We start from the raw sequence: 25927 nt of genomic DNA, 5'->3' as shown, positions 1-25927 counted from the left end.
TGCCTGTGTCTCTGCCTCTCTGTGTCTCTCATGTATAAATAAATTAAATCTTAAAAAAAAACCCAAAATCATATATGCCTACCAAAAATTAAAGGGTAGCTACTAAAAGAACAGATGAAAGCTATACAATTTCCAAAAGAAGTAGAAAGGAAAAATAAGAGGAAGAAAAAAATAAAAATAAGAAGTGAGCAACAAACAAAGAAAAAAACAAAGATTGTAACATAGGAAGAACTCAAAGTAGCATCGTCCACTTCCTTCTTGTGTAGTTCATGTTCCAAATTCCTTAAAGTGATGGAAGTGATGGACAGGACCATGTATGCAGCTCTGTGCTACAGCATTTCTCCCACCAAAGACCAACAAGTGATCAAGTGACCACCTGGCTGCTATAGTCCTGCCACCAGGCATCACACTGGAGCAGAATGCCCTGGGCCATTAGAGGACACAGCTACTACTCAAGTTAGCAGTCCCAATCTATCCTGCCACCCCCATCCTCATGGGAGCCACTCTTGCAAAATCCATAATCACATTGAAAAATGAATGGAAAATAGTGTTCACAATGAGCACATATGAATTTTTAAAAAGAAAATTAATTTTTTATTTATTTATTTTTAAAGATTTTATTTATTTATTCATGAGAGACACACAGAGAGAGGCAGAGACACAGGCAGAGGGAGAAGCAGGCTCCCTGTGGGGAGCCTAATGCGGGACTCGATCCTGGATCCCAGGATCACGCCCCGAGCCAAAGGCAGATGCTCAACCACTGAGCCACCCAGGAGTCCCAGAAAAATTATTATTTTTTAAATCACCAAAATGACTAAAAACCAAACCAAATCAATCCTCTCATTTATTCTTCCTTCTTTTCTGCTTGCAGAGGAGGGAAGAGATGTGTCTCAATTTATCTCGTTACGTGTCCCTGTGCATGACCACTCCAGCAAGGCTGGGCCACTGCTCTCCCTGATGTTTCCCAAGCTTTGTAGAAAATACTTGAAAAATTGGCTCCATAGCACAGATCTGCTGCCCCATGAGAAAATATGCATCCCTCAGGGTGCCAACAGTGAAACTTTACTAAAGTCATATTTTCCACCCAAATCTTTTCTTTTGGAATACTCCTTGAGGCTGGATCAATGTACACAGCCCACCTGATTTCATAGGTAACTCATTAATCACAGAAAGACTTCTACAGTTACTTAATTGAATAGAATTGTGTTGTGCCTTGCACATTTTCTCTGTGGATCAGTGCTTGATTTGGAAACTTCTCACATTGTCATTTCCTTCATTAATCAGCTTATAAATCAGCTACTTGAGGCCAGGGTCTGTGTTTTGCATTTATAGCCCACAAACACCCTTGAGCAAGACCAATCCTCTGGCAAACAATCAAGTAAAATTTGCTGAATTTTCTTAATAATGCTAAACAGAACACTTATGAAATTAATGCCAGTTGTTCTTAGTCCCATCCACCACTAAGCTTGGAATTAATTACGTCTTTCTTCATGGTCACTTTTAGCCACCTATTGGTGAGATAACCAAGAGAGGAAAAGAGAGAGAAGTAGCAAAATTAAAAGTTATCAAATAGTAATTAGAAGCCCTAGGGGGGAGAAAAAAAGTCAACAAAGAAACTAGGATTATTAATTTAAATTATTCCTGAATATTTGCAAAGGTTTTTTTTTTTTTAAGAATAAAAAAACGTTCGCTATAACAATCTGTGAAGAAAATTAAATCAGAGAAAGAATAATGACCTCTGAGACATGAAGTGATGCGAAGCCAACTCACACAGTTACTAAAAAGGCACTGCCAGCTATGTGGCAATGTTCCTTCAGGTTTGATGGACTCGTAGGATGGTTTTTTCCTTCTGTTTATTAGAGAGGTTGGTTGGTTTTTACCTAATGACAACTCTTTCAAGGTCAACTTAAATATCTTCTTTGTACAGACTTCCATGAATCCCTCCAAACAGTGAGTGTTGGGCTTTCCATTAGATTTCGCCCCTATAGCACACAGATCATGGTGTCTGTAGCTGACTGCTAAAATTTCACTCCAGGGCTGCACAGAGCACTCAAGGAAAGTGATCATGATTATTTTGTATCTCAATCTGTACAATGGTCCTGGTAATCACAACAGCAACAACAATAATAAACAGCAGCATTATTAATAAGATCACCATTAATAAGATCTCATTATAGCAGATGTTTCTATGGTCTAAATGTTAATGTCTCCCCAAACTTCATATGTTAAAATCCTAATCCCCAAATTGATGGTTTTTGGAGGGGGGGCTTTTGGGAAGTGATTAGGTCATGAGGGTAGAGGCCTCATGAATAGGATTAGCCCTCTTATAAAAGAGATCCCATGCACCCCCACCACCACCTTTCCCCATGTGAGGATACAAGGAGATGTTTGCCACCCAGAAGAAGGCCTCCACCCTACCAACCTGGCACCCTGATCTTGAAGGCCCAGCCTCCAGAACTGCCAAGAAATACATTTCTGTGGTTTATAAGCCACCCAGTCTCTGTTAATTTGGGTATAGCAGCCCCAAAGGATGAAGATAGATGTAATTAGCATTTTGAATACATCAGAGCGTTTAATCTTCACAAAGCCTTTATGAAGTGGTTGTACCCCTTTTCACTTTTCTTAAAATGGAGTTTAGACACATGAGAGTGACTTGCCTAGGTCACACAGCTAGTAACTCACAAAGCCAGAGTAACTAAGTCTTCTTTAGCAGAGTATAAAAGGGTGATTCTCAAACCTTAGTGTGCATCAGGATCTTCTGGGCAGGACTGGCTGGAAATCCATATTCCCAGGCCCTGCCCCTCTCCCTGGAGTGATTCTGATTCAGCAGCTTTGGGGTAGGACCCAGAAAGCTACATTTTTACCTAGCACCATTCTCTCTCTCTGGGCGGTTCTGATGAAGCTCCATACAACACTTTAGAGAAACACCATAGTGCTGCTATTTGCTCACCAGAAGCTCAATCAGTGATGGTGAATGAAGGAATATAACATTTACTGACATTCATACAAAAGAAGTATGAGACACTCTTCACGTCTGTCTCTACGTGGGTAAAGATGGGACATTATAATGGTTGAGACTGCTTTGAGAACCACGATGTTTAACACATTCTAATGGGTTTCTTTACATCAGGGCTTCTCAGAGCCTTTAATATAAGCAAAATATTAATGGCAAAATATAACATTTACTTCAAAGTCATTTGGTCATGGATTCCATTCCTTCCTTTACTCTCACAGGACCCCTTCAAAAAAACCCAGTAACCACAGAGTTTGGAGAACAGTGTCTTGAAAAATTAATAATCACTTACATTTATATGGGGCTCTACAGTCTACGAAGTGCCTTCGAATGCATTACTACCATTATCGTTTCCATGAGTGGATGCAGAAGCTCATAGGGACTAGCAATAGATCACCTAAGAAGAAAGAGCTCATAAAAGCAGTGTGATCACCAGAACTGGGTCCTTGGGTTTGGAGTCCACTGTTTATCCAGGGCACCAACATCGGTACTCTTCTTTCCCATATAACCTTAGGGGTTAGGGGAAGCTATGCAATGTAGTACAAGTCTATTTATCTTTCCCTTGCCTCAGTTTTCTCATCTGTAAAATGAAGCATCTGGAACAAATTTAAGATAAGTACTTCACCCAAAGTGAAATAGCCATCTTTAGTAGCGTGGCTTTTACAACCAATTTTCATAGCTCCTTCATAAGTCCAACAGGTGTGTCTTGAACTAGGAACCAGTAACCGTGCCAGGAACTCTGGGTGCAATAAAAAGGCACAACTCCTTTTCTGGCACAGTATTATGTTTCACAGAATGTGCTGGTAGAAATGTTTGTGTGCAACTGCCTTTTGAAAAATTGCTTCTCAGACCAGAGTAGCCTGTCCTTTTGTACCCTGGCTCTGGCCTTGTCTCCTGAAAAAAAAAAAAAAAAAAAAAAGGAACTAGATAACACAGCACTGCCTTGAAATATCACCAGTGTCCTTGTGGTCAGTGCCACATGGCCCTGTGTGAAAGTCTTAAATCTACTGTTACTCAATAGCAGGGCTGGAAGTCAGCTTCCCTTTGATAATAAAAGCTATTACCTGACTCTTTAAACATTTCAACTTTCCTTCCCATTTCACAGTTCATAAAGCACCTCTCTGATGTGGAGGGATTTTTTTTTTTTTTTTTTTAAGAGGAGACATAAGACAGCATGTTTTTTCCACCTCCTGATTGCTTATCACTTCCCATAAGCTACAAATGGTGACTCTACAACACAGCTTTTCTCATTGCTCACATCTGGTAAGACGCCAGGGCACTGGGCGTCTTGCTGCCCTCCTCCCAACTTCATCTCATTGTGTGTCTGGCGTTAGCATTGCCAGAGCCCGGCCTAATATGTACACCACGCAACTCATTAGCTGGATGTTAGTACCAGAGCCAAGAATCAACATGATGGATCCAACAATATGTTGGAGCTTGGGTCGGAGTCTCAGCTGAGGCTTCATCAAATGCAGAGGTCAGCAGCTTGGCATCAGCTCTAGAGCACGTACTGAGCGCAATGTGCTCCAAGTAGCCATTGGGGAAAGCGACAAATATGGAGCCTCATTAAAAACTGAGGGGAGGAAAAATCCTGTTTGCAGGACCCACGGGCCTTCACGGTTACCGATGCGCCTTTCTGCTCACATGAGGAATGTATTGGGTTTATTGCCAAACATATGAAAACAAGTGGCATTATCATATTTCCAGGAATCAAACCTGGAAATATCAAATCAAGGTGACCATTCACCATTCATCAGGGATCCAAGCAAGCAGCCCCAAGGACAGGGTTAAAAGATTTAGAGCATGTCTCTAAATCCAACTGTTATTTCTTTTTTTTTTTTTAATTTTTATTTATTTATTTATGAGATAGAGAGAGAGAGAGGCAGAGACACAGGCAGAGGGAGAAGCAGGCTCCATGCACCGGGAGCCTGACATGGGATTCGATCCCGAGTCTCCAGGATCGCGCCCTGGGCCAAAGGCAGGAGCCAAACCGCTGCGCCACCCAGGGATCCCCCAACTGTTATTTCTATCCTTTGAATGACAACCTGGTTTAAATCTAATGGAGGTAAAATGATTATAGCATGTGTTTGTTTCTGTTTATTTCCTCCCTCTCTTCCTTCCTTTTCTTCCTCTGTTCTTCTTTCTTTCCTACCAATTGCTTCCTTTAGCTCTTACTAAAGAGCTAGTAATAAAAAGCTCTTTAAAAACTAACTGTTCTGGGGCACTTGAGTGGTTCAGTCAGTTAAGCAGCCAACACTTGGTTTTGGTTCAGGTCATGACCCCAGGGTCCTGGGATAGAGCCCCACATCCGGCTCCCCAATCCGTGCTCAGTGGGAAGTCTGCTTCAGGATTCTCTCTCTCTCTCTCCCTATGCCCCTCCCCCTGCTCACTCATGCACTTGCTCTCTCTCTCTCTTTCTCCCCCTCTCTCAAATAAACAAACAAATAAATATATATATATTTTTTCTTAACAACAGGCATTTATTTTCTCGTAGTTCTGGAAAGGCTGGACGTCTGAGATCAAGGCACCAGCGTGGTTTCTGATGAGACCCTTTCTTCTTGGCATGCAGATGGCTGCCTTCTTGCCATGTCCTTGCAGAAACTGGTCATTTTTCTATTTGTAGAGTTCCAGCCATTCTTTCTTTACATCTCAGGCTCAACTCATAGGTGTTCAGGATGGTTTGATAGTTATCTAGCTAAATTTAGGGGACCAATGAAACGAGGACCCCTACTCTTCCGCCATCTTGTCTCTTTCCTCCCAAATAAATAAATCTTAAAAAAAAAAAACCCTAACTGTCCTTTCCAGAGTGGGGCCTCTAATAGCACCCCCTAGCATGTGTCATAAATACTGCTCATGCACTTCCTATCAACCCTCCTGGAGGACAACAAACTTTAGTAGGAGCAGGAAAATTACATTCAGAAAGAAAGGCTTCCTCAGATCTCTCTACCTGTCATGTTTCTAAGTAATGATCTAATAGGACATTTTGGTAGGACTGTCATGCTTTTAGTAACAGGTTCCCTTTTCGTTAAGGGTGAACAATGAGTACACACCACCAGCAGCTGGTGATTTGGGAGATGATTACCTGACCCAACATGGGTGTTTAAGATTGGCTTGAGTTTTGTAGGCCTGGTTTGAACAAGAAGAAACAAAACAAAACAAAATCTCCATTTTAAAATTGTAGAGCATGCAAGGCTCACATTTTCATAAAACCACTTAAAAATGAAAGGTCAAACTAATCACTCTGACACTGAGAATCAGCTTTCTTGTCAGCATGATTCAAAGAGGAGCTTTTATTCTCAATGATCACACCTTTCTTGGCAGAACCCCAATAAGCACTTTGCACCATGACAACCACGAGGCACGTACAACATCTCGGATGGTGTGTGTCCTTCCTGAAAGGGAATGTGGCTCATGCGGGGCCAGGTGGTCCACACCTCTGAACCAGGCACACCTGCACACAGGCATGTGTTCACTCATCAAGAGAACAGAACTCACTTGTGCCCTGATAGTCTAGAATCAGTGCGCTCCCAGGAGCGCTAAGGGAAACAAACATGAAATTGCTTCATAAAGCCCAAATGCAAATATTTCATTGTTGCCACGGTGTGAATTTTTGTGTCTCCCTCAAATTCATATGCTGAAAACCTAATCCCAAGGTGACAGTATTAGCAGGTGGGGCCAATAGGAGGTGATGAGGTCGTGAAGGTGGAACCCACATGAATAGAATTCGTGCCCTTATAAAAGAGATGCCACAGAGCTCCCTCACCCCTTCCTCCTGTGAAGACATAACGCTGAGTCTGCAGTCTGCAAGACAGCCCTTGCCTGACTATGCTGGCACCCTGATTTTGGACTTCCAGCCTTCGGAACTATGAGAAATACGTTTCTGTTATTTATAAGCTACCCAGGCTACAGTATGGTATTTTATTATAGCAGCCCAAACAGATCAAGACAATTGTTTATTATAACTTCGGTAGTTCATAAGATATCAAGGAAGAACATTTTTGTCGAGAGACACTGAAGTGTTCACTTCTAAATCTATTTGGCTCTAATATGTAAGGCCCTAGGCTATATTTCATAAGAAACAATATGCTACAGTTCTCCTGCTTTGTAAAAGAAAGTCATAAATGTGCAGATTTACATTACTGGGTGAAGATGGAATTAATTAGTGAGACTCAGTAGAACTAATAGCAGAGTAGAACCTGGCCCAGTGGTAGGCACTCACAAATGTTGTTGAATGATTTTCTTTTAAAAAAGATTTTATTTATTTGTTCATGAGAAACAGAGAGAAAAGGAGAGAGGCAGAGACACAAGCAGAGGGAGAAGCAGGTTCCATGCAGGAAGCCCGATGTGGGACTTGATCCCAGGACTCCAGGATCAGGCCCTGGGCCAAAGGCAGGCGCTAAACCGCTGAGCCAACCAGAGATCCCTTGAGTGATTTTCCTTAAGAATTTATGCCATTCGACTTCCTTATGCATTTTGGGTATGATGTCCCTGGATCAGCCTCCATTGGCACAACGCCATGCCCAGCTATATTCCATGGCTCGACACTCACCTTCAGGTATCTAGCTCTGAGGCGCAGGAACCATTGTCTAAAGGGATGGAGGGTGTGGAGCTGGGCCAAACCGGGTGAAAGGGAAAAACCAAGAGAGCTGAGAATACATTCAGACCAAGAGGGATGCCCATGTGACTCTAACGCAGATTTTCATACTAAGAAATATTGTCTTTGAAGGCAATTCCAAAGAAGAATTCTAAAAATACAATACGGCAGCATACAAGTGAAGGTACAACCGCCTAAGGGTGTTGCTAAGAAAGACAGCATCACCTGAATATATATATTCAGTGCTCCAGCCACCCAAGATTAATAGCTGTTCTTAAATGAGGCCATGCATTATGTGCCTTGAAGCTTTTGCACATGCAATTTCTGCTACCAAGAAAGTCGTCCTTTTCCTGATCTCTAAGATTCCACTTAATTCCTTTCTTAATCCTCCTAGGCCCAATTAGCAGATTTCTTCCTATGAGCCCTCGCAGGTTCAACTTAGAAATTTAGAATATGTATGTCTGAAATTCTTAGTTTCCACGTCTATATTTCTCATTTGTCTGTGAGTTCCTTGAGAACATCTTGGGATTTCCAATCTACTGCCTTGTCCATTATAGACAATCATCTAGAAGAACTCCCCTAGCTCCTTACATTCACAGTCCTCATTCCCTTTATAGCACTTGTATCTGGATTGTTTGTTTTCTTGCGTATCTTCCATCTCATCTGCCAAAATGTAGGCTCTACTGCAGTAAGGAACTTGTCTGATTAGCTCACTGCTTTATTCCCAGTACTTAAATCTGCTCACATATTATATGTACTCAAAGGTTATTTACTGAATAAATGAAGTGTAAGTACTAAGTAATGTTTATCAAGTGAATGAGCAAATAACCAATCACACATTTGTTTTTAAGAATCACTAAATTCCTTAAAAAGATACCCAACCCCTAAAAGATGAAGTAAAAACAGATTCCTGTGACAGTTCCATTCTGGATTTATAGCTGTTAGATTCTAGATAAAATTACCTTTTTTAAAAAAAGATTTTATTTAGTCATGAGAGACACACAGAGAGAGATATGCAGAGACACAGGCAAAGGGAGAAGCAGGCTCCACGCAGGGAGCCCGATGCGGGACTTCATCCGAGGACTCCAGGCTCACGCCCTGAGCCGAAGGCAGACGCTTAACCACTGAGCCACCCAGGCATCCCGAGATAAAATTATCTTTCAATCCAGTTATTCAAGGTAGCCATTAAGCTTGAAATGGAGTAAAAACAACATAGAAAAGTGTCCAATGGTGGAAAGCCAAGTGCCAGAAGAAGGCGACTTCTAAAATTCTCAGATCTGCTTTCCCAGAATAATATTAAGGGTGCAGGGTGATGTTTCCAGAAATCTGAATGACTAGCAATTATTTTTAAGGTCCTGTTTATTACAAGAAAAATTTAAACATGGGGTGCCTGAGTGGTTCAGTCAGTTAAGTGTCTGATTTTGATTTTGGTTCAGGCCATGATCTTATGGTCCTGAGAATGAGCCCCATGCCAGGCTCTGAGCTGGGCATGGAGTCTGCCTAAGATTCTCTCTCTCTGCCCTTCCCCTGCCCCCCTGGTTCATGGTGCGTGCATCCATGTGTGCATTCTCTCTCCCTCTCTCTCAAAGAAAAAAAAATTTCGATATAAAATGGAGAAAACAACAAAATACAAATGAATATATTCTTTTTTTTTTCAAATTTATGTATTCAACCTAACTTTGAATAAACACTTGTTCCTTCAACTTCTGATCTCTTCTGGGGAAAGGAAAAAACAGGAATTATGAATACATTATTCCATGTATTTGCTTGAAATTCATTTTTAGACCTTTAGTTATTTAAACTTCATAATTATTTATTGCTTTAATCGTTTATATAAACTTTAGAAAGGTGTTTTTATAATTTATACTTGGTGAAATACGACATTACTCTACAAGGTTGATAATAGAGTCTTAGTTAAAATTATACATATATATGAACTGTATATTTTGCTTACAGAGAAATTGAGATCGATTTACAGTTCAGTGTACTTACGACTTATGACCTCTTTCCCAAGCATCATGTAATAAGCTCCTTTATTTAAGGACATTCTTTGTGAAATTAATGGTTAAATACAAATCTTTTCACTTTTTTGAGGACCAACACAAGTCTGATGATTTTTTTTCCCCCACCAAGCTTTCCCTAGAAACCACAATTTATACTGTTTTTTCCTCCCTTCCTCATTTTGGCAGCACTATTGTTAGGTATATATTTTTACCAGTTTTCAATCTACCACATGCAGTAGATCTTTGGCCTTCATGGATTTAATACAGTTGTTACTGTGCGTGATCCTGAATGCTGATGACTTGCAGTCATTTGTAATTTTGCTGTGGGACAGTTCTGAACACGCAGGCTGACTGCCCTCCACAGACCTGTCACTGGGGGCTCTTCTTTCGGTTGACATCATTAAAGACACGCACACCATATGTGTACACTCTACTCTGTTTCTTTTTGGAAAATGGCCTAAGAACGCAAATGATAGTACTGATAACGAAAGTCATGGTTTTCTGCTGGAAAACAGAAGTTAAAGCTAAATTAAACAACAAAATACTGATTTGGTAGCTCTGTGCCAATTAGGTAAGTAAGTCTGTAACTTGGTGAAAGGACCAGTGCAAATCCTTTTTACATTTAATAAAAGACAATAAATACATATGTTTTAGTAGAATTCACAGATTTGTGGATTTCTAAAGGCTTCAATATAAATCCCACTTCAAAACTATTGCTTAGAAAAGAGAGCTACCTTTCCAACTAAATGTGCAAGCTCAAGAGCTGACTGCTGCCTTCTACTGCTTTCAATTTACTGCCTGCTATGTACCAGGCCCTGTGCCAGACATCAACATGAAATATTTCATTTAAAGCATAGAAATTCTCTTTTGAGGTATTAATGTCTTTTTTTATAGACACAAAGGCTCAAAGGCTTAAAAAAAAAAAAAGAACTTGCATATCATCACTTAACCAGTAAGCAACAGAGCAGGGATTAAAATCCAGGTAGGTCCCCATCCAAAGCCCTGCTCTCCCTTCTATATCCTGCTTCATCACAACCCTCACCCTGCCTCCTACACATTCATTCAGTTAGTTCTTATTGGATTTATTTGACTCCAACCTTATTCCCAGGTTCCCCACATTTACCTTAGCCAAAATACTTGGTTCCTGAATTCAACAGCTAAGATATAGACAATGACAGTGCCCACTGTGTTCACACACACACACACACACACACACACACACACAGACTAAGGGTGTTTTGTTCTGAGCACTGACACTATTGACTTCGGGTTGTCTTTGTGTTGTGTGTCTGTGTTGGGATATCTGGGTACACAAAACAAAATGTTCATCTGAAGTTTTTGTGAAACACAGACATGCCTACATGCTCCACCTTCACTGATGGAGTCTCCGGACACATTTTTTTTCCAATGCCTCTGATAAAGATTGAGTTGATTTGCATTTCTCCCTTTCAAACCCATTACTGCTAATGAGCAGAAGGCAGCCCTAAAGTAGATGGCTAACTAGGGAAAAGGAGATATAGTAAGGAGTCTAGCGAGCCTGTAATTGAGAAGAACCAGAGTATGGTTCACACAAGATTTTGTTTGTACGAAGAACCAGAGTATGGTTCACATAAGATTTTGTCTGTACGTGGAGCAAAGAAGAAATGCGGGATGGGGCAGTGTGGGGTAGGAGAGGGAGGATGGAGAGGTAGATGAACCCCACAGCCACATGTATTGTGAGCCAAAATAAAGTCTCTTGACTGACAAGGGTAATAAAAGTATTGCTCCTGCTATTCTAGAAGTCTCTCAGGACAAGTGTCCCTTCTAATTAGGGCAAGAGAGGCCTTGGTCAGTGGGTCATCATGACCAGAAACCAACTCTCCTCTGGCCTTCTCCTGATGCTCCCCAAGGTGTCACTCTTTCATTCTCTTATTTTCTCAGAAATCCCTTTGATCCTTTGATCTTCTCTAGAAGGTAGTCTTAATCTCTATCCCAACTCCCATCTCACCAAAGTTCCAGACCAGCAGGCTACCACAACCCCCAGTGGCAGAACAGCAATGAAAGGACTGTATATTCTCAGTTGTCCTTAGGACACTTTACATGGATGGAGAGGTGCACTGGGTAGAGCAAATTATGCCCTAGGCCAGAAATCAGAGACATGTGAATTTTAGTCTCACATTTCATGCAAACTAGCTACATGATTCTAGCTACATATCAAGTAACATAAAATGGCCAATTCATATTCTGTTATTTTTTTTGGACCCTCCTAGCTCTAGAACTCTGTAAGAATCTGATTTTCAGAACCCATGGAATGAGTAAGGCATGCATCTGAATTCTGTTATTTACTGGGGGCAACAGCAACTAGCCACCTGAGTCTGAGCTTTAATTTTCTGACTTCTAATCAAGTGTTCTTCTCATTAGGAAGGATGATAAATTCATAAAACATAATAGCCAATCAGAGACCTCATAGAAAAAGCAGAAAGTTGACACTTTCAAATAAGGAAATCCCTAAGTTTTTAAAAAAAAAAAAAAAAAAAAGGAAATCCCTAAGTTATACTGAGTTCATGGTCCGAGAATGCTCATGTGGAAAGATGTTTTTTTAGAACCGAAAAATGAGGGCCAGGTGCCTGGGGCTGCTCCTTCCCTCTTCCAACAAAGCCATGTTGAACATTCAAAGTGAGATTGTACTTTATTCTCAGAGAATTCTATCACAGTGTCTACTGGTAACACGGAATATGTTTCTGGCAACTACCACTAGTCCACTGACTCACTCATTTGACAACATAAGACACTGTCTAGACACTGGAGGAACAGGCTTAAATAAGAAATGGCCACCTTTATCTGCAAGGTTGTATACCTGAATCATTATGAAAGGCAAATGAGTAAGTGTAATTCTGAAAATCCTGCTTGACCTCTGACGTTCCATAAAGACCCTCATCTTCATCTTGACTCAGGCCTTATGTCAATATAGATGTTCCTAAATCAGATTCTAGAACACTGAATGCATCTGTATTTCTATTCCTCTAGTTCTATATAAAATCAATAAAGGACTTCAAACTTAATCACTTTGATTCAGCTTCCAAAACCTGAAAATACAAACTTGAAAGAGTTTCACGATGAAAAATGAAACATGTTAATTTGCATTCCATTTGCAATATTACAGCCTAGTCCTATTAGAAGTCATAAAAAACCCAAGCCAAAAATGTAAGGCTGCAAAGGGACTCTGCAAATGACAATGGGAATTTCAAAGCATTAAAAAATAATTCTTCTGTGGTGTAAGGGACGAAAGTTATGAGTAAATGCCAAGGTGAATTACCAGAATTTGAATATAGTTGTAAATAAAAGGAAACTTCTAGGTGGTGGCTATAGGCATCTGCATGTCACAGAACTGGCTACTGTCTGTATCTCTTTGCCATTTGAAGATCCTATGTACATGGGATGGAATGTTTTTTTCCCACATGAACACACCAGTGATTACAGTAGATATTATTGGTCTTCTGCCAAAATTCCCTCTTCTAGGGCTGGAGCATTCAAACTTGACCTGATGTGAATAATGACTGCCCACAGTATAAGCCGCCTCTTCCTCTAGAGAACTGGCCCTGGCAGACAGAAGTGGCCTCTCTTTACCTGCAAAGTAGTCCATAGCCAGGGGCTGAGCCCTACAGGGATATAAAATCCCAACTCTACAGCGTAAGGTGGAGGGCTCTGTGCTGCCTTTCATGCTCCAGATCCCCCTGTGGGGTTGGGATGAGGCTAGACTCTAGCTGATACCACATCTTTGTTTAGCTTCTTTCCCCTACTTCTCTTGCTTTACCCATTGCCTTTCAGATTTCTCCCGAGTGTCCTCCTTCATTGAATCCCTCCCCAAGAATCTCCATCTCCAACTAGTCTTCTAACGAATCCCAAGACACTGATCAATGTAGTATAAGGCCTAAAACTTCATGTGCTACTTTGACATCTTTGAGCCTCCCAGGGCTCCTACTATCATCCAAAATGCCCACCACCCTAGATCCCTGTACTCTCTGTAGGCCTTAATCTAATGGGTTTTACTTCTCTGACAGCCTGTTAAATGATTCACACAAGCCAATCCCATACTTCCATGGGAACCAGACAGCATCTCATCCACTTGTTACTACAAGGCCTGTCCCATAGTCCCGGCTGTTTCCCTCTGCCCGCTAGTAAACCCTACATGGTCCTGCAAGGCTTGTAGCATCCTCCCTAGGCTCTGAGTTAATAGGGCTAATGAGCTACAGCCAGGCTCCTCTGTCCAGGGTTTGGTGTCATGGGCTCTGCTGTCTCCTGTTCCTTGTGGTAAGGATCTGTCCCTCACCAACGGGGTGAATAGGAGGCGATCAGAATAATCAAATAATGGAAATCAACAGGAAAATCTTTTTTTCTTTACTAAAGGGGGGGGGGGTTCTGGAAAGATCTATCTCATAAAAGTAAGGTGATCTGCAATGATCAAGAAGATGAAGTTTGGCAGAGTGTGCTGGCCATGCAACCAGGCACAGGGAGCTATTTCAATCTTGAGTTCTACACACCTCTCCAAAGAGATCAAGCAGGGCTCAAATGAATTTGTGGGAATCAGCCTATGAGAACAAAATGTACATGCCCTGCTTCTCTTATATGGGCAGTGCTGATGTGTCCACCTTAGGCGGTGGCTAACTTGCACTGTGAAGCCACGCAGAAAAGTGGGCATATTTCCCTGCTTCCCTTATAGCTGCCTCTCTAACACCCACCTAACCCAATTTTAGATCCCTGATATTTCAGAGAATGCAAGATGGGGACAATGTGAATTACATTTACACTGGCACATTTACTTTGAACACTTGTAGTGAAAGACTAACAGGATGATAACCAAGCTGTTGCCGGGTTTTCCTCCGTCTTGCTCCATCTCAGAGGTGATTCACTGAGGAACTTGATGACTGCCTTTTAAAGCAGCACAACAGGCCCATTAGCACTTAATTGCATTAACAGTCTGTGTTTCCTAGCCTAACAAACAGTCTTGATTTAGGGATGATGCAAGTCAGGGATAGCCTGGACAGTAGTTCTATTTCTATTTATCAAATGGGAGTTCCCTCAGGTCAGAGACTATTTTCTCCCTGGAAGAAGTGGTGGGAAATTCCTACGTAGGTGATTTTTAGGCAGATGGTGGAGCTGATATATTTAGAGGCTCCAGAAATATCATTCCCTTAATTACACTGTCAAGATCTTGATTACCGGCAGCCCGTTTTACTCAGGCCAGGCCTATTTTACATTTGCATTTGAGATTCCTCTAAGATAGCTGGGCAATGCAGCTACAGAATGAAATTACTTGGTTGGTTATATTTACATGGAATTTGGAGGAATGAATAAATTGCTATTGTTGGAACTGAAAGTTAATGATGGTCTAGTGAATTACGTGAGGATACAGGGAAAATATTGTGATAGATGCGAGATGGATAGAGGTGGATGGATGGAGAGAGGGATGAGATAGAGATGGATAGGACAGATAAACAGATATGAGGTGAGATGGACAGATGGAGAGAAATAGTTCTGCCTTTGCACAGGAGTGCTGGACAATACAGACAATACAAAATGACTGTGCAAGCTGAAACCATGGTAAGTGATCTCAACCACTTGGAAAAATTAGTATTGTTCTCTGGATGTTCACATTTTTTTAATTAAAAACTGCCTGTCAGTTGTAAATATATGGGGAAATGAAAAAAATAGTAAAACCTATTTACTTAGTAATTTAGCCCTTAAAATATTAGAAAGATGGATAATTAATGTGTTTTACTTGTCAAAAATTCGAGAGTAGTGTGAACAGTGCTTGTTGCCTTCTCTTCATCATAGAACTTAGGATTCTGAGTAAGCGTCTTTTTCATGTCTTGACAAGCCAGCCCACTCCTTTCTAAGTCTAGATCAGCCAGCAACATTTTATCCTTTCTACTTTCAGTATTGTGAAACGTATCTGAGAATTCCCAAGCTATGAAGCTTCTCACTTCTTCTGGGGCATCTTCATCCTTTCTTCACTGATTTCTGGCTGCTTATCAAGAGTCTCTTGAATAGCACCAGCACTTATGCTCCCATGGTCACCTAGTTCTTCTATAATTTCATTTATGTTTGATCTGAAGCTCACTTCCATAATTATTATTTTATCATACTTCCATTTTACCATACTTCCATCTTTTTTGTACAACACCCCCTTTCTATTATCCATTCTTGTAAAATGTCACAGATTTATCACCAGGAAACAAGGAGGAAACACCACTACCCACTTTGCAGTCTGTGTGTGAATGAACAGACATGTGGTGACCGATCACTGACGGATTGGGAGAAAAGTCATGTGCTTGGTCACAGTATGATGCACATCGGCTATTTGCACAGTGACTTTCTGAATGAAAAGCTGACAGCAAAGTTTGTATTTTATAAAATTACTTGCAGTTAATATACCCTAGTAACTGAAATTTGAACTGCGTTATTGAGAAATTGGGGATATATACTTAAACCATGATAACTGAATTCATAGATATTGGAAACACTCAAAGCAAGGCCAACTGTGTGTGTGTGTGTGTGTGTGTGTGTGTGTGTGTGTGTGTGTATTTTAGTCTTTTCCTAACCTGTCCTATCAAACACATTTCGGTCTTTGTTGCACCTGTTCTTTGGGCTTCTGTAGTACGAAACAGGAAGAAAGAGGAGAAAGGCAGAGGATTATTGTGTGGACTATAAGGCCGGGACCAGCCAAAGAGGTGTAGTTGAATGACATAGTCAAGAATGGATACCAGAACAGAGAAGAGAGAATCTCTTCTTGAATCTCCTCTTCTTGAATCTTTTCTTCTTGGATCTCTTCTTTTAAAGGGTCATGGAAGAAATGAAAGTTCAAGATTCAGAGGGAAGCGGGTAAGAGAGAAAAGATTTTAGTAAGGGTTGTGCTAATAGGGGGTGCTCCTGGTATGTGAGCCCCCCCCCTCCCCCCCGCTATCGGCTGAATACCTTCCCTTCCAAATTCATATGCTGAAGCCCTAATGTGATGATATTTTCAGTGGGCCTTTGGGAGGTAATTAGGTCATGAGGGTGGAGACCCCAGGATAAGGTTAGAGTCCTTATAAGAAGAGAGAGAGAGAAAAAAAGAAAGAAACGAGCTACCATTGCTCTATTTCTGCCTTGTGAGGAAACGACAAGAAGACTGCCTATAAATCAGAAGAGCTTCACCAGTACTCAATTCTGATGGCACCCTGATCTCAGACTTCCAGCCTCCAGAACTGTGAGAAACAAAGTTCTGTTTATGAGCCACCCTGTCTATCATTCTGTTTAATCAGCCTGAGCTGATCAAGACACCCTTTATCTTCATAAAGACAAATAAGATTTGTCTCTTAGTTCTAAAACCATGCTTTTGGTATGTGATACCATTTTGACTCTGGATTCTGGTGGTCTCATGCATATAGACACATGTTCCCTGGGTCCCTTTCTTTAGCTCAGCTTGGTGGAAAATTCTGGACTTAAGAATTAGAAAGAAGGGCTCACACTCTCTCTGCCACCCACTGGAGGAGTGAAGTTACTCAACTTCTGCAAGTTTGCCTTATAGGATAGGAATTATTTAAAGAACAGTGCCTGAGACAGACGAGGAGGCACACAATAAATACTAATTACCAACTTCCCTTCCTCCAATAAACACCCCGGGAGGCACAGCCTATATAAATGTTCCCATTTTTAAAAATCTGAAGTGGAAATGAGGAAAGCTGAGAATTGAATTTGCAGCTCAGGGTTCACAACTGGGTTTTTGTTGTTGTTGTTGTTTCCTTGTGTTGTGTTGTGTTTTTAATCCGACAAGAAATAGTTTGCGAACTAAGATAACGAGGTAAAGCAAAGGCAACATCTGGTGAACAGCAAAAAACAGAATCCAACAATTCCGTCATCCCCTGTTTATTACTGTTTCTCTAAGTAGCAAGAGAGTCAGAACTTAGCTTATTTTTCTTTTGTCTGAAAGTGGACCATTGAAAACATCTCAGTAATAACAAATGTAAAAAGATGAAAGAACAAGGACTTAAAAGCCATGTTTGGGGCTGTGGGATAGATTGGGGCTTGTAAGGAGGTAAAAGGTTTAAGGCCTCCTTTTACCTGTAAGGAGGTAAAAGGTTTAAAGCCAATAAGAACAAGGGAAAGATCACATCGGTACATCTGACCGATCTACAGGTGAGGGTGCTCACAGGAAAGCAGCACAGGGCCTGTGACTCTTACTGTCATGGTTCAGAGGTCTGGGAAGTGAAGGAGACAAAAAAAAAAAAAAGGCCCCAGCTCAAAGGCTGTTGGCCCAGTGTTGACCTTGATACGGTAGGGAGTCCACAGAATGGCTATGAGAGTAGAAGGAAAGATTAAAATCAATTGCAATGGATAAACTGCAGTAGATTCTTTTAAAAATTAAAGAAACAATGATATCACCACATTGTTCCACTGTCTAATTATTCCTATATCTTGATTTAGATAGAGTACAACTCAAGATAAAATACTTTCCATTCTCTGGGTCCCAGATTCTTCATCTGTACAAAGAGGTCAGTTTAGATCACTGACGTATTTCAGGCTGCTGTAACAGAATGCCATACACTGGGTGGCTTAAACAATAAATATTTATTTCTCACAGTTCCAGAGGCTGGAAGTGTAAGATCAGGGTGTCAACATGGGGTTCTGGTGAGGGCCCTCTTCCTGGCCTGTGGAAAGCTGCCTTCTTGCTATATCCTCACATGGTGGGGAGAGGATGCTCTGGTATCTTCTTCCCCAATAAAGGCACCAATCCTAACACAGGCACTCTATGCTTATGACCTCATCCAATCCTAATTACCTCCCAAAGGCCCAACCTCCAAACACCATCAAGTTGAGGATGAGGGCTTCAACATATGGATCTAGGGGGACAGAACATTTAGTCCCTAGCAATGACCTCTGAGTCCCTTCTCTCTGATACTGTACAAAGGTTCCCCATTGCCCACCAAATCAAATTCAAGTCATCTGTCCAGCTTTCAAGATCTTCCACAATTGGATGCCCATCCAAGGCACCAGGTATGCTTGATGAACCTTCACCTCCCTTTAGACCAACCTCTAGTGTGCCTTCACCACAAGCTGTATTAATCCATTATCTCCAATTTTTCCCATGTTCATTCTCCTCTCTTGGAGCACACTGAACTCTCTCCATTGCCTCAAGGACTAGCCATTTTGTGGGAGCCATTCTTCCAGTCCTCAGATCACCTCATGGGAAAGGATAGAATTAATATAAAGTTTTCCTCCTGTGTAGTATAGAGGAGGTATTAGGATTAGCACAGAAAGGATTTTAAACGGGAAGTTGTTGTTGTTGTTTCATATTGTTTTAGATCATGTAAAGACCAGTTCTAAAAATTTGAAATTAAATTTAATATGTACAAATCACATCTCAGAGCTGCTGTTATTAATCACAAGATCAAAGATTAACAGAATAGGAAAAGACGAAGGACATCAATTTAAGGTAAATTACAGTTGAATATATATAGGATCACACTTTATATCTTTACAAATACCAAGCAAATTCTCTGATATTTGTGATATTATAAGAAGGCCACAGTATTAAGGATTTGCCATTCATTGTAACATTTTGCTGAAAACCATTTGTATGCCTCCACACTAGGATTCAGTATTAAATATTTAATCAAAAAAGATTCCAGCTTGGATTTTTTCCCTAGGACTTGATCTATGGTAATCTTCTGAGAAGTTCTGAAGCTGAAGGCAATAAAAGACATTCTTGCTTTTGATAACTGTCCATGGTAAGTCATTATTGCTATTAGGAATACAATGCATAATACAATTTGAAGAAACATCTGTAATGGTTACCTGAAATTATAAGAACAATACTATTCTAAACACAAAAAGAGTTTTTTATGAGCCTTTATTACTGCTCCACGGAAATGCCTAATAATGTGTCTACTGATAATTTGGGATAAGCAGACAACTTACAAGTGAGAAAATGGAACCTCTGGGAAAAATTTCAACATCATTAATAATGACACAATGGTATTTTCCAACTATCCAAATGGTAATGAAATTTGTGTTAAAAGAGATGAAAAAAAAAAAAAAAGAAAAGAAAAAAGAACTTCCAGTTGTTGAGAGCATCTCAGTTACTTGGAGGTGGAGAGATGTGTGTGCTGGACAGCTCCCTTTGCCCCTCCAGCTCCAGTGTCCACTCTTTTCCACCCTGCTTGTGCCTTTGGAGACAGAGCTTATCGAAATGCATCAATGGGGCTCCCTTGTCTCTGGCTTCCAATCAGCCTCACCTACTGGAGATACCAGCAGAAGATCAGTGGAAGAATGGGGGTCCCAGGGGTTGTGCTTCCTTCCCAAAGACCAAAGACCAAAGCTCTTAGTGGTGGTTCTTTTCTACAGCTACAAGTCTTCCCAGCTTCAGGTAACTGCTCCTTTTCCTCGTCATTTCAGATTAAGGGGTGGCAGTGGCCTCTTGCTGTTGTGAGATCTGGAGTGCTTCTCTATCTCTTCTTGATTTTCCTTACCTTGACCACACCTTACAAATTAACCCTTCATTAAATCCTTTCCAGTCATCACTTTTGAATTTGCCATCCACTTCCTCCAGCACCCTGAAATCTCCAGAATATTTGCCAGTCTACTCAGGCCGCTCTCCAAGCAAGGACATCTTTCATCCCAGTCTTCTCCTCCTCCTATAGCAGGTAATGTCTGTTGCTCTGCCCTCCCCAGAATCCATTCAGTCTGTTGCTTGCACAGCAGCCAAACTTTCCATTAGAGAACCACCTCTCTTTATCTCTCAGTGCACATGTCTTGGATGAGGTTGATTTCAGCAACAACACAGCTGAACATCTGATCTAAGTCAGTTTCACTGGGCTTAATCTCAGGACTTCTGTTGGAACTATGGCAGCAAAGAGGCCTTTATTCAGTGAGACAGGTGACCCTAATGGAAAACATAAGCCTGGAACTGTTGGACCAAGGACGAAGGCTTGCCTAAATGTAAACCAATGAAGTGGGCAGGGAGAAGCAGGCCTAACATCATTATTTGGATCCCTGGATCCCACCATGCCTGAAGCTGATATGTGGGCACTATTCTCAAAAGTAGTTCTTCCCTTTTCTTGCTCAAGCTGAGTTAAGCTCTCTGTCATTTTCTGTGGGAAAGATCCCTCTCACATCTGGCGGAAGTAAAAAGTAGAGTATTAGAACTGACTTCTAAAATGACATCATCCAGATTTGCAGTATTGTTTTCTTCAAGAACCCCAGAACGTAGGTCAAGAGAAGCTACCTGTGGTTTTTGTCTATTATGCACCTACTGCTACCATCACCTGCATTGTCTCTCAGATTTCACTGAAATCTGTGAGAGATGGGACAACACCAAATCAAACAGCGCACTCTGTGTTGACTTTTGTGACCTGAACTGGTGCAAACAAAGAACAATGATGGAAAACAGCCTAATGCTGTGCTCAAACATTATTTCCAAGGGCTGTTTGACTGGGCCGTCTCAGATGACATGGTTCACTGGCAGGAAAACTGTTTATTGCAACAATCATTATTCCCATTTACCCCCTATTACAATGTGAGTCACTGGGAGGTCAGACTGTTCCAAAAGCCCAGTGTTCCTGAGCACTCAGGTTCAAGTTCAAGGGACAGCAAACAGGTCCAGGGACAATGGCAAAGGCTCAAGTCTTTGAAATGAAGAGAAGGGTTAACTCCCAACAGATTGCTGCAAAGTGAGTTTTATTATCTTCAACATATCATGTAACTTGGGAAGAGAAATCAGAGTGACAGTGTTAACATGACCCCAGGTCCTTTCACAGTAGCTGTTTTCCCTGAGAACAAAGATTAAATCTTCATTCATCCTTATACACTTCACTCCTGCCTAGTACTGTGTGCCCTGCACAAAATAGGTACTCACGAATGATGACCTTTCCCTGACCCCAGGGCCTACTGGCTTAAAAATCCAGAAAAATAGAAGGTAATACATCAAAAGAGTCTACACCTGGTAGTTACTAAGGACTCCTTGCTGCTATTGCTCCTTTTTGTAAATGAACATAATTATGTTATTAATAAGCAGGTTCATGAAAACTCACAGAAACCCCCATTTTCAGCAACCTTTTCAACTTCCTTACCTCACAAGGCAAAAGCTCCAATGTGTGTTTAGGTTATTTTTCCTGATCTTCGTATGTGTGACAAACTACCCAACCTCTCACTCGTTCATCTGTTCAACAAACAATCTGTGACCACCTACGGTTTACAATGTACTGGACTATAGGTGGGGGAATCAAAGCTGATTAGGATGCAGCCCCCATGTATAACATAAATCTGTTGAAGATGGACAGGAAGTCCCAATAGCTGGTGAATGAGAGATCCAGCCTATGGAACGAGGTCACTGACTTCATGGTTGCAACACGTGCTGGGGGAACCTGGGTAAAAATATCTCCTCCTGGGGGAGCATTTTCCTTACCTTATCTGCAAGCCAGCCAAGATGCCTGATCTCTCGGCTCCCAGCAATGCCTGTTTTCCCCAACTGCTCTCTGACCTCAGCAATCACTTGGGTCAGCAGGTCACTCACATTGGAATGGATGGCACTGAACCAGGCCTGGGCAGTGGCTGAGTCCTTGCTCCTCAGGATCACTGTGTGCTTAGCATCCGGAGAGTGGATTTCAAGCTGCCTGGAGAAGCAGAGAGAGAAGGGTTAGAACGTGTCCTGGTAGGTCGTGCTTTGGCAAGTCCTGGGCCACAGAGGTGAATTAACTCTTTATTCTTACTTTTGGACTTTGTCAGCTTTGCATGGTTTATCTTAATGCTTCCTTCCTTCCTTCCTTCCTTCCTTCCTTCCTTCCTTCCTTCACTCATCCACAAACATCCACCAAATGCCTAGGCATTGGTCTAGATACTGGAGACATAGCTATTCAACTATCAAATCATCTAAGTTAAGGATGTCTGGCTAACCTATTAGTCAGCTGACTGGCTTATCAATAGTATCATATCAAGACTTCCAAACTGTGAGCTGATACTAATTTGCTTTACCTCTCAGTCTACAGAGGATTTTAATAATATACTCACATGCTTGCTGCTACTGCAGGAAGTAGACTGAAATATATAGCCCCATGCTTCATCCTACTGCTCAGTGTTAATTGTGAATATTTACAAATCAAAGATGACCAAACTTTGCATTCCTTAGGAATCCTGTCTGTGGCACATTTACCTACCATTTAATCCTTGGGCATATTTAAGAAGTGAATTGGCCTAGGAAGGGGCAACTGGGGAGAGAGGCACACAAAGAGCTCTCTTTAAAGTCAAATAAGAAAGAAAAGAAAGAAAAAGCAAATGTCAACCACCAAAGCTTACCCCAGACCTTCACATGGACCACCCAAGATACAAAGTGAGATCTGCATACTGTAATTATGGTAAAAGAAGGAAATTCTAAATAGATTTTTTGAAGTACTCCTAGATTAATATGACATTAATATGGCATTGCAAAAATGGTATATATGGACAGCATAAAGGCCAGAGAAGTCCATTATATCCTTCACCCAGTTTTCCCTATGGTTATGGAATATAACATCAAAGCCAGGAAACCAACATTGGGACAATGTAGGTGAATGGCTCTATGCCATTTTATCTCCTGTAAGTCACAGCAAGCAGAATACAGGACTATTCCATCACCACAAAGCTCTCCTTCCAGCTACCCCTCATAGTTACAATGCTCCTCTCGCCATGGCCATCTCAAATCTCTGGCAACCATTACTAACCTGTCCTTCACATCTATAATTTTTAGACTACTAATTTTTATTGCCAGGAGGAAAAAAACCACATTTATTCATTGATGTATACATGCAAAGAAATATTTTTACATTCGTGTTTGCACCAGAAAAATGTAGGGATTGGGAACATTCAAAACTGAATAAAAATGATACATTTGTTATTTCATCCTTTAATTATTTTTTTAAAGATTTTATTTATTTATTCATGAGAGACACAGAGAGAGGCAGAGACACAGACAGAGGGAGAAGCAGGCTCCAAGCAGGGAGCCCGACGTGGGACTTGATCCCAGGACTCCAGGATCACGCCCTGGGCCAAAAGCAGGCGCTAGACTGATGAGCCACCCAGGGATCCCCTCATCCTTTAATTATTATGCTACCATTCACTGAATAATTTTTATCTATATATGTATTCCTCCTAATATCCCTAGGACTGATGTTTATTAATTCTATTTAACATAAGAAATAACTAAAGTTTGGAGGGAGAGAGAATTTACCCAAGGCCACACAGTGATGCTAGGATTCAAACGTATGTTGGTTAGACTCAAAAACCCATGAACTTAGATACTATATTACAGTGTCTCTCCTTTAGACTGGACAACATCTAGAAGTGGGGCACCATTTTCTTCCATATCTGTCTTAATTCTCATTCTCATTCTAAGTAGAGTCCTTAGCTCCTGAGTTACAAAGTAATTTTGCAGATCACCTGAAAATCACAAGTCCCATTGCAACCTGGCCTCATTAACATTCGATATCAAACTTTTAGAGTGAGTAAACCTTTTTACTCATAAACTTAAATTGTAGAAAAGGAATGATTTAGAAAGTGAAATGTCTCTGGAGGAGTTTTAACAAAAATTAGCAATTTTTTTGGTCAGAAATTTGCAAAACAAGACTCCTCACTAAGACTCCAAAGGTTTTTTTGTGATAAAACAGGGAATTCTTTAGCTGACGTCTGTCCTTGCTCAGAAGAAAAAAGTCTCATGCCTCTTGGGCACTTTTCAAAGAAATGGGGGATAATTCTTGCCCATGGCTTACTCTTCAGTAAAGTTACATAGCCAATTACCAACCAGGGCTCTCAAAAAGCATTAATGAGAGTTCAACATGCTTTTATTTTTCTTATTTTAAAGATTTTATTTTATTTTATTTATTTTTTAGGTAGGTCCCATGCCCAGTGTGGAGCCCAATATGGGACTCAAACTCACGACACTGAGATCAAGACCCGAGCTGAGATCAAGAGTTGGATGCTTAACCAACTGAGCCACCCAGGTGCCCCTAAGATTTTATTTTTTAAGTAATCTCTACACCCACATGGAACTCAAATCTACAACCCCCGAGATCAAGAGTTGGATGCTTAACCAACTGAGCCACCCAGGTGCCCCTAAGATTTTATTTTTTAAGTAATCTCTACACCCACATGGAATTCAAATCTACAACCCCCGAGATCAAGAGTTGCATGCTCCATGGACGGGGTCAGCCAGGTGTCCCTCAATGTGCTTTTCAAATTATCCTAAAATGATCTGTTATTCTAGAAATTTAAAATCTGCAAATATCTCATTTACTTTTGAAGTAAATGAAAAAAATGAAATATTTCCTTTTAAAGACCTGGCTTTGTTTTTAAACAAATGATGGCTTGGGAAGCCACCCCCCCCCAGGTGTCTCTCTCTCTCTCTCTCTCTCTCTCTCTCTCTCACACACACACACACACACACACACGCAAATAATGCCAGCAAGAAAGAGAGGAAACAAAGACCATCTTCTTTGTTGGATTGCCAGCGTGCCCCCAGAGGAAAGCTGACTTGTAAACAAAGGTACAGGCTGATGATGCAGAGGCCTGTTTCTCCCAGGATCTGGCAGCATTTATCATCATTAATTTTTAAGTAAACTTTAAAGTATAACATACAGATAGAAAAATGTACAAATCATTGTACAATAATTTGAGCAAAAGTGCACAAATGTACTTTTGCAAAGGGAATTTATTTGTGGAATTGCCACTCAGATCAAGAAGGAGAACATGACATGTGTTCCAGAGTCCCCTTCAAGCCCTCTTTCCAATTATCATTCCTCCCCCACCTCCACCCCAAATCACCACTACTCAGATTTCTATCATTATGGATTACTTTTATCTCAGGCAAAATGTACAACTTTTTTTGTTTTCATTTTCTGTCTTTGCTTGAAGTACAGGGAAGATTTTGGACTATTTCTGGGATAAACTAGCAGGTCCTATGCTTTCATTTTTTTAAAAAGATTCATTCATTCATTCATTCGAGATAGAGCGCACACAGAGGGAGAGGGAGGAGCAGACTCCCCACTAAGCAGGGAGCTGGATGCAGGGCTCTATCTCAGGACCCTGAGATCATGACCTGAGCCAAAGGCAGATGCTTCACTGACTGAGCCACCCAGGTGCCCTATGCTTTTAGCAGTGGTTCTCAAAGTGCGGCAGACAAGCCACACCACCATCACCCAGAAATTCATTAGAAAAGCCAATTTTCAGTTCCTACCCTAAAGCCACTGAATTAGGAATTCTGGGGATTGGGCCCAGGAATCACCCTCCTGGTAAGTCTGATGCAACTCAAGTTTGAGGAAGGTTGCTCCATGG

At 41.1% G+C, this 25927-nt stretch overlaps 1 protein-coding gene across 1 annotated transcript in view; it reads right to left on the bottom strand.

The window, feature by feature from the left end:
* The window catches only part of SNTB1 (syntrophin beta 1), a 232020-nt gene that overhangs the window by 67815 nt on the left and 138278 nt on the right, over nt 1–25927 (bottom strand). The window contains exon 3 of the mRNA XM_072733993.1: nt 22032–22239. Within this exon, the coding sequence (XP_072590094.1) occupies nt 22032–22239 (208 nt within the window). The remainder of the gene's footprint in view (nt 1–22031; nt 22240–25927) is intronic.

The sequence above is a fragment of the Vulpes vulpes genome, chromosome 13, assembly GCF_048418805.1.
Source record: "Vulpes vulpes isolate BD-2025 chromosome 13, VulVul3, whole genome shotgun sequence".
Lineage (NCBI taxonomy): Eukaryota > Metazoa > Chordata > Mammalia > Carnivora > Canidae > Vulpes > Vulpes vulpes.
The sequence above is the reverse complement of the archived record's forward strand: the minus strand, read 5'-3'. Positions and strand labels throughout refer to the sequence as shown.